The 8,793-nt window shown below is 45.8% G+C and overlaps 1 protein-coding gene across 1 annotated transcript; it reads left to right on the top strand.

The window, feature by feature from the left end:
- Positions 1-944: 944 nt before the first annotated feature.
- On the top strand, positions 945-8,264 carry pou2af2b (POU class 2 homeobox associating factor 2b). Its single transcript, XM_085968251.1, has 3 exons — positions 945-985; positions 3,326-3,633; positions 7,102-8,264. The coding sequence occupies exons 1-3, from the start codon at positions 979-981 to the stop codon at positions 7,537-7,539; spliced, it is 753 nt and encodes a 250-aa protein (XP_085824377.1). The 5' UTR covers positions 945-978; the 3' UTR covers positions 7,540-8,264.
- Positions 8,265-8,793: the final 529 nt, after the last annotated feature.

Below are 8,793 nucleotides of genomic sequence, written 5' to 3'. Positions count from 1 at the left end.
GAGAGGTAAGGTGGTACCAAACGCACGACTGATCCATCTCTTTCCTACCGTGCTATTGGTGACAGAGGTAAAGCCAGATAGCAGCTGCCTCTGAGACAAAAGGCAGCTTTCCCGATGACGGGTTACAGTCGAAGGTTGCCTCGACTAGATAATGGTTTATTTCCTTAAGCAGACCAGAACACTTATGGCAAATAACCGGCCACAGTTCCCAATGCTCTGCCTGCAGCTTCCAAACACAATAACTGCTGCAGTATGCAAATCCTGCTGGTCATAAATTTGCATAAAAATTACTCCGGGAGCTGGGGAGGGGCTGGAGTTAGCTTTATGGGGAGTAGCACAAAAAACCGTCTTTAAGGTTGACTCCGACTGTGTTTGATTTCCTTTATTGCTCAAATGGGGGAGAATTATGACCATCATCCCCGGAACGATTTTCTAACTTTTTACCATATCTGCATTATTTTCTTGGTACAGCCACACAGAATTTCTTACTGCCGTACACATACACACAACTCATTTGGTGGTTTTCTGGATTATTCGATTTTCCTTTTTTTGTTCTTGTAATTTTCCTTGTTTTTTTAAGGACTTTACCTGCCAGACACCTTTCTTGGGCTGAGAGGCTGTTAAGAGAACCTTGGCCTGAGCATCTGATCTGTCTGGAGGGGAGTTGCAGAAGAATATGCCAAGTTGAGCTATCTGCCAGTTTTCCCTTGCTTTTGGGAGAGTGCCCACCCATGGCCGCACTTACTCCTGGGGCCGTGAGATTAGGAATTTCTCATTTAACAGAATGAAAGGCACAGCGGTGTTGTGGAGTAGTAAATTGAGGCAGTGGTAGACTGTGCCAAGGTGATGCCTTACGCTACTTCTTATTGATCGATTGTACTGAAGACGCCATTGATTGCGTTTAAAAGTAAACTATTTTTTCCCTCCTTTCTCTTTTAGTCCGGAACTAACTCTTCTCAACCGCCATCTTATGTTCAGATGTCTGGTAAGTGGGATTTTCTGCCAAATATTTCCAAAGTACCAACAACAAAACAAAGGGATTTTTAACAGACTCTTACTTCTGTGCTTGCTCTCTTCATAAGGGTGACTAAACCTTCACACAAACTAAACAAAATATATTAAGAAAATACAATGAGGTAGTGCCAGGAGATTAATAGTCTTGTGTTTAGTCACACCTTATTTGAATACCAACATGCTTTTGGTTGCTGGTGTCACTGAGTTGCAGTTAAAGGAGAGTTGAGTTTGATGGATGCAACTTGATAATGCCTCAATGGTGTTGTGAGGCCACATCGGATTCGCCCCCCAGATATTGCGCTTGGATTTACACACAAATGGAGGAAGGGCTGAGTGCCTCTGGCGAGCAAAAGCTCAACAGATCAAGCAACTTGGTTATTTTTCGCTAGATGTCAGATTAGGAGCAGCATTGTCAGAGGCTCAGAGAACAAGATCGCTTCAGCGAACTCACAGCTAGAGAATGATCTCTGCTGGAGAATGTTCTTAAGGTACAAACTATACCTGACCTCCATACAATAGGCAGAGAAGACAGACAATGTAACCTGGTGTAGGATCATAGAATTTTACAGCACAGAAGGAGGCCATTCCAGAGACAAATTCTGTTTACTGTTACTCTGTTACTTCTGTTTACTCTGAACACTGTGGGGTAGAAATTGCTATACCTTGCGCCTGTAAAATGTGCGCCAAGCAGACCAATTTAGTAGTGGGATGGACTGCGCCCGATCTGCTCAGGCATTGGCCCCACCTGCTAAACTTATGGGGCCCAATTTTAGGCGAATGCCTAAAACAAGCGTTAGGTCCCTTGCATAGAACATATAAGAAATCGGAGCAGGAGTCGGCCATTCGGCCCCTCGAGCCTGCTCCGCCACTCGGCCCCTCGAGCCTGCTCCGCCACTCGGCCCCTCGAGCCTGCTCCGCCACTGGGCCCCTCAAGCCTGCTCCGCCACTCGGCCCCTCGAGCCTGCTCCGCCACACGGCCCCTCGAGCCTGCTCCGCCACACGGCCCCTCGAGCCTGCTCCGCCACTCGGCCCCTCGAGCCTGCTCCGCCACACGGCCCCTCGAGCCTGCTCCGCCACACGGCCCCTCGAGCCTGCTCCGCCACTCGGCCCCTCGAGCCTGCTCCGCCACTCGGCCCCTCGAGCCTGCTCCGCCACTCGGCCCCTCGAGCCTGCTCCGCCATTCAATAAGATCATGGCTGATGTTTGACCTCAACTCCACTTCCCCACCCGATCACCATATCCCTTGATTCCCCGAGAGTCAAAAAATCTATCGATCTCAGTCTTGAATATACTCATCCGCTGAGCATTCACAGCCCTCTGGGATCAAGAATTCCAAAGATTCACGAGCCTCTGAGTGAAGAAATTTCTCCTCATCTCAGTCCTAAATGGCCGACCCCTTATTCTGAGATTATGATCCTTAATTCTAGACTCTCCAGCCAGGGAGAAACAGCCTCTCAGCATCTACCCTGTCAAGCCCACTGAGAATGTTATATGTTTCAATGAAAATGTGCCAATGGGGGGCCTGATGCCTGTTGAACATCTCCTTTTCAAAATGAGACGCTGACCAATGGGGCGTCAGGCTCATTGATCAGCAGCCCCTGTGACCGCCAACAAAAGGTACGTTTGAGAAGTAAAACATTTTTTTAAATCCCTTCCCGTAGAGCCAGGAGGAGCAGGAGTGGCCTCCCTACTCCACAGGCATCACGATCGACCCTCTCTCCCTCCTGTAGCAGGCTCAAACCCCCCCTTCCCGGGTCTTACCTGAGGGCCTCTGCCGACAAGGCAGGCGGCCCTGAAATTGTTTTCCCCCATTGGGCGAGGTGCCTGTGGAGGTGGGACCAGTGTTGGCAGCTCCCCCCAATTATTCAGATAAGGCCCGGGGTCGAATATCTATCGATCGTTGGACCTCTTTGTTCGGGCGCTGTTGCCTGCACAGCATCGAGTATCAGCACGAAAACGGGCCCAGACTTATTTCTACCCCAGTGTGTGCTAACATCACATCTGGGGACAATGGTTACGGTGTGTTTTTAGTTTGATTAATTCAAACTAAACAGAATCTCTAATTCCCTAAAATAAAATGAAAAGAGTAACATTTGAGCTTATTAGAATGGATTGAGTGTTTTGATTCTCTTAACTAATGATTCCCATAACCAGTGATTTCCTGAACCAATGATTCATTTCACCAGTGACTCCTTTAGCCAATGGTCCCTTTAAACTGCTATTCCCTTAATTTTTATTAATGGTTATTAATTTTGAATTTCATAGGCTGAGCTGCCATGTGTAATAACACAAATCATTTCTTTTTGAATAGGTTCCCATGTAATACCTGGTTACTATGGTGTAAGAAGGCCTTATCTATCAGATTCTGAGCTGTCTCATTGCCATCCGTCTAAACAGTACACGGCAGATGTATACTCATCTTCTCTGGGCGGGAAGTCCCTTGGCTGTGACCCACCAGCTGTCTCTGGGTATCAGCCTCTGTTTGATCCGTACCTTACAGAGACATTTGGAGACTACCGCACATCAACATTCCCGCCTGGGACAAGTTCCATTTTCACACCTCAAGCTCTCCCACCTCTCATTCCTCCTTTTCCCAACGAGTCGTCACATTTTCTGCTGGTACGTAATTATTTACCTTCCCTTCATGTTAGAGGCTGACCTATTCTGATAAGCATCGAGGTTGACCAAAGCCATCTGGGTTTGTGCTTGGACTGACTGGCATCTTGTTGGAAAATTCAGGCTAGAAGCTGCAAATGGCACATTGTGCATTTGAATGTTTTTTGGACTTGTTCGACTTTTAGATCCCTGCTTCCGAAACTAGGAGCTCATTCAGGCTTTCTTATTGAATTTCAGGATCTGTAGCAGTATATTGTAATAAAGGAACCGAAGTGGAGAAAAATTGGTGCAGTTATGATGTTCAGCACCTTAATGCCTTGCTAAATATGATATTCTAAATGTGCTGGTGACAGCTGGTGCTAGGACAGCAATAACATATCAGCCATTATTTGTATTGTAGTTAGAGGCCATTCAGTTTGTGTCCTTTCTATGGTATATGGTTGTAATACTTTTCTATAAGGCGATATAACTAACTGACATGACTAGTGCTTTTGACTTAATGCAATGAGCACCTGGTTAGTGGTTGATTTGTATGAAACAACACTGAAATCTGAGTGAGAGAAGTCTGAAATTCCATGATCATATCCATACGGTCTAAATTGGAATGAGTTCATTTGGAGCAAATTCCCGAGACCCACATCTGAATTCAGGCCAACGTGATGATACTTGGCAATGTCAACTGGAGCAGAGAGGTTAGTGTTAATCAAGCTCGAGTAAGATTAACCCTGGGAGGGGTGAACGGAACAGAAAAATGTCAAGAAAGACATGGGCAATAGGCTTCTGCAAAAGGGGAAAATAATGCAGAGAACACGCGGGACAACTCCAAAGGTACAAAGGTGTCGAAATAAGCCTGTGAGAGTGGAGGAGCAGCTTAAAAAAGCATGGAGTTTCTTGGCTTAATCTGTAGCTGATAATAAGAATATTTGTTGTAACAGTTTTCCAAATGTGAGCATTACCTGCCTAAGAATCGTTAACAACCCCAGGCAAAATCACCAAATATTATTAGATATACAATACCTCCTTCAATATAATCTAGACAGCTACAAGCATTAAAATATTTAGCAGGAGTGAATCAGCTCTGATAGTGTATGTATTATACAGCTTAATAGTTTGTCACTTTGCACCCGAGTGACCACATTACCTTCAGATAGCTTCACACCAGTTCACTGTCGTGCAGCAGCGGAGATATTCAAATATTTGCCTGAGAAATATAATTCATAGCCAAGAGGAAAATCTTGCTCATCCGGCCTTGGGTCATCAGCTGGCTAGTTATTGGTGCACAGTCACTGTTGAAACCAGAAACCAACATCAAGGGAATAACTGAGCCTTTACAATTAACAGTTGAGGAAATTTAAGCAACGTGAATTACGTGGAATTTACACCCCGGAAACAGGCCATTTGTCCCAACTGATCTGTGTTGGTGTTTATGCTCCACACGAGTCTCCTCCCCTTACCCCTCTTCATCTAACCCTATCTGCATTTTCCTCGTTCCTGTCTCCCTCGTGCACTCATCTAGCTTCCCCTCAAAGGCACCTCCGCTATTCTCCTCAACCACTCCCTGTGGTAGCGAGTTCCACATTCTCACCACAATTGGGGCGATCGATCAAAATCTTTGCTACAGAATATTGATGAGATTTTTATGACAAATCTTTTATTGTGATAATGTTTGGTAAATCAAATAAGATAAAGTAATCCAAAGAGGTTTTCTTAAAAGTTCTCAATTTATTCTCCTCTCCAAATGTATTACATAGGATTACATCGGATATCCGGCACAGAAACAGGCCATTCGGCCCAACCAGTCCATGCCGGCTCCACTCGAGCCTCCTCCCGTCTTTCCTCATCTAAATCTATCAGCATAACCGTCTATTTCCTTTTCCTTCATATGCTTGTCTAGCCTCCCCTTAAATACATCTATACTATTCGCCTCAGCCACTCCCTGTGGGAGCGAGTTCCACATTCTCACCATTCTTTGGGTAAAGACGTTTCTTCTGAATTCCCTATTGCATTTCTTGGTGACTATCTTATATTGATGGCCTCTAGTTATGCTCTTCCCCACAAGTGGAAACATTCTCTCTGTATCCACTCTATCAAAACCTCGCATAATTTTAAAGACCTCTATTAGGTCACCCCTCAGCCTTCTTTTTTCAAGAGGAAAGAGACCCAGCCTGTTCATCTTTTCCCGATATGTATACCCTCGCATTTCTGGTATCATCCTTGTAAATTTTCTCTCCAGTGTCTCTATATCCTTTTTATAATATGGCGACCAGAACAGTATGCAGTACTCTAAGTGTGGTCTAACCAAGGTTTGATACAGGTTTAGCATAACTTCCCTACTTTTCAATTCTATCCCTCTAGAAATAAACCCTAGTGCTTGGTTTGCCTTTTTTACGGCCTTGCTAACCTGTGTTGTAACTTTTAGTGATTTGTGTATTTGTACTCCGAGATCCCTTTGTTCCTCTACCCCACCTAGACTCGCACCCTCCAAGTGATAAGTGACCTCCCTATTCTTCCTACCAAAATGTAATACCTCACATTTATCTGTGTTGAACTTCATTTGCCAATTATATGCCCATTTTGCAAGTTTATTAATGTCCACCTGTAATTTGTTGCAGTCCTCCTCAGTATTGACTATCTCCCAATTTGGTATCATCCGCAAATTTAGGACCCAATCATCATTTTTTTCCTCTGTTACGTGACTGACAGCTGCCCAGATTGACGGGCTGGCTGGCTGCTGGGCGGGAAAGCCTGCGGTATAAGGTCGCAGCTGGGGACCATTTGGCAAAGATTGGGTATGGTGGGGCAGAGCTCGGAGCACGGCAGCAAGGAGTGGGGGGGGAGGGGGAGGAAGGCAAAGATCACAGGGCATGGTGGGGAGGGGGAATCGGCCAATCGCGGCAGTGAGTAGAGGCCGCGATCGGCAGAATATTTGCTTGAGAGGCCGGGGGGGGGGCATTAAAAATGGCGGCAGGCAGCGGGTTGGGATCGCGTCATGCGATTAAAATTTTTTAACCTCCGCCTCTGACCCAATCCTGCCCGTTGTGTGTGGGGAGTTAAAATTCCCCCCTAAGTATTCATCCACCAACACCGCCAACATTCATAGGTTTATATGTTTGGGTTTTTGAGACAATCCCTAACATTTGAAGGAAGGGTATCCCCGGTGTCCTGGGCCAATGCTTACCCCTCAATCAACATCACAAAAGCAGATTATCTGGTCATTATCACATTGCTGTTTGTGGGAGCTTGCTGTGTGCAAATTGGCTGCCGCGTTTCCTACATCACAACAGTGACTACGCTTCAAAGGTACTTCATTGGCTGTAAAGTGCTTTGGGACGTCCGGTGTTTGTGAATGGCGCTATATAAATGCAAGTCTTTCTTTCTTTCGTTCATTATAAAGTTAGCTATGGAACCATTGCAGTATGAGCTTCAACGGTATGTATTAAAATGTACCTTTTTTTTTGTTCTCGACTGTAGAGAGATTCGTGGGACAGTGTTGCAGAGAGCATCAGCCAGGGCGATGCAATTTGCGACTCTCTCCAGCAGATGCAAGCGACCATGGCTAATTGTCAAGTCCCTCACCATAGCAACCATTCTCTGCCTGGCCCTGACTCCACCTCTGCATCTCAGTACAGGAACACCAACCGGAACAACGGCATATCGAGCCAGGGCTCCCAGCCCTACCCTCTTCACCCGCTAGAGGAGATGCACTTTGCCTCCAGTTACCAAGCCGCCTCGGCGTATGGGTGCGCCCCCTTCATGACTGTACCCTCAGAATTGGCCGCCAAGGTCGTCCATCTCTCATCTGAAGAATCTTCTGACACATCAGCCACTTCCATGCTCGATGTGTCTTCCTGGGCAAAAGAGGATGCCAGCACCACCTGGCCTTTATATGAAGTTAGGCGGACCTATTAAAATTTCTCAATCGGCCATTAAATTGTAAATCTAGCTAGATGAAGGGCCGCAGTTATTTTTTCAGGCTATAGTGTGTTTCTTGTAGGAAAAAAAAATCAAAAATTAATCAACTTTTAATTTTGCATTGGCAAAGGATTGTCGGACAATGATGTTGCCTGTATCTGCTGCAACTATAGAATATGAAATAAATTGTTTAATTAGAACTGAGGATATGTAACGTAGACATTCATTTCAACTACATTAAAGCTGGGTCGTATACAGATTACAGGTAAGTGAGCTGTGGCTTGTGGCAATTAACCCCCTCAGTAACATTGCACCCCAGGACCCCTGGGCAAACGTTACAGACACTGAATTACAAGATTTACAAGGGTGATACCAGAAATGCGAGGGTATACCTATCAGGAAAGGGTGAACAGGCTGGGTCTCTTTTCTCTTGAAAAGGGAAGGCTGAGGGGTGACCTAATAGAGGTTTTTAAAATTATGAAAGGTTTTGATAGAGTAGGCGCAGAGAGAATTGTTCCACTCAGGCCCGGGTGTTGGGCTGAAGATTGTCGGACAGGAGGAATGGTGGAAATGGAATGGCGGCGTGCACCGACGCAGCGGCTTTGCTTCTCCCAGTCATGGGAGCTTGCAAGATCACATTTCGTTGTTCATGTACTTGTGCAATGACAATAAAGTTGAATTATTATTATTATTATTATTATTATTGTGGGGAATAGCATAACTAGAGGCCATCAATATAAGATAGTCACCGAGAAATCAAATGGGGAATTCAGAAGAAACTTCTTCACCCAAAGAGTGGTGAGAATGTGGAACTCGCTCCCACAGGGAGCGGTTGAAGCGAATAGTATAGATGTATTTAAGGGGAGGCTAGACAAGCCTATGAGGGAGAAGGGAATAGAGGGTTATGCTGATAGATTTAGATGAGAAAAGACAGGAGGAGGCTCGAGTGGAACATAAACGCCGGCATGGACTGGTTGGGCCGAAGGCCTGTATCCGATGTAATCCTATGTAATATATTAGAGTGGTGACAGACATTCCAGTGGCTTTGTGCTCCATGTCTGTCTAACATCACATACATGTCCATGGAGCAAAAAGGCGAGGCAGTCACTTGTTCCTTCCCCCCGCCCCCCACCCTGTCCGGTCCTGTCCGGTCCTGTCCACACCCACCCCAACCCTCTCCCCCCACCGTCCCTTACAGAGGTGGAATTATCCGGCCTCTCAGCTAAGAACTGACTATACTGTCACCACACA

Source organism: Somniosus microcephalus, chromosome 26 (genome assembly GCF_052327205.1).
Source record: "Somniosus microcephalus isolate GS21.2 chromosome 26, FLI_Smic_1.0, whole genome shotgun sequence".
Lineage (NCBI taxonomy): Eukaryota > Metazoa > Chordata > Chondrichthyes > Squaliformes > Somniosidae > Somniosus > Somniosus microcephalus.
Note: the sequence above shows the minus strand (reverse complement) of the source record. Positions and strands in the feature narration are given on the sequence as shown.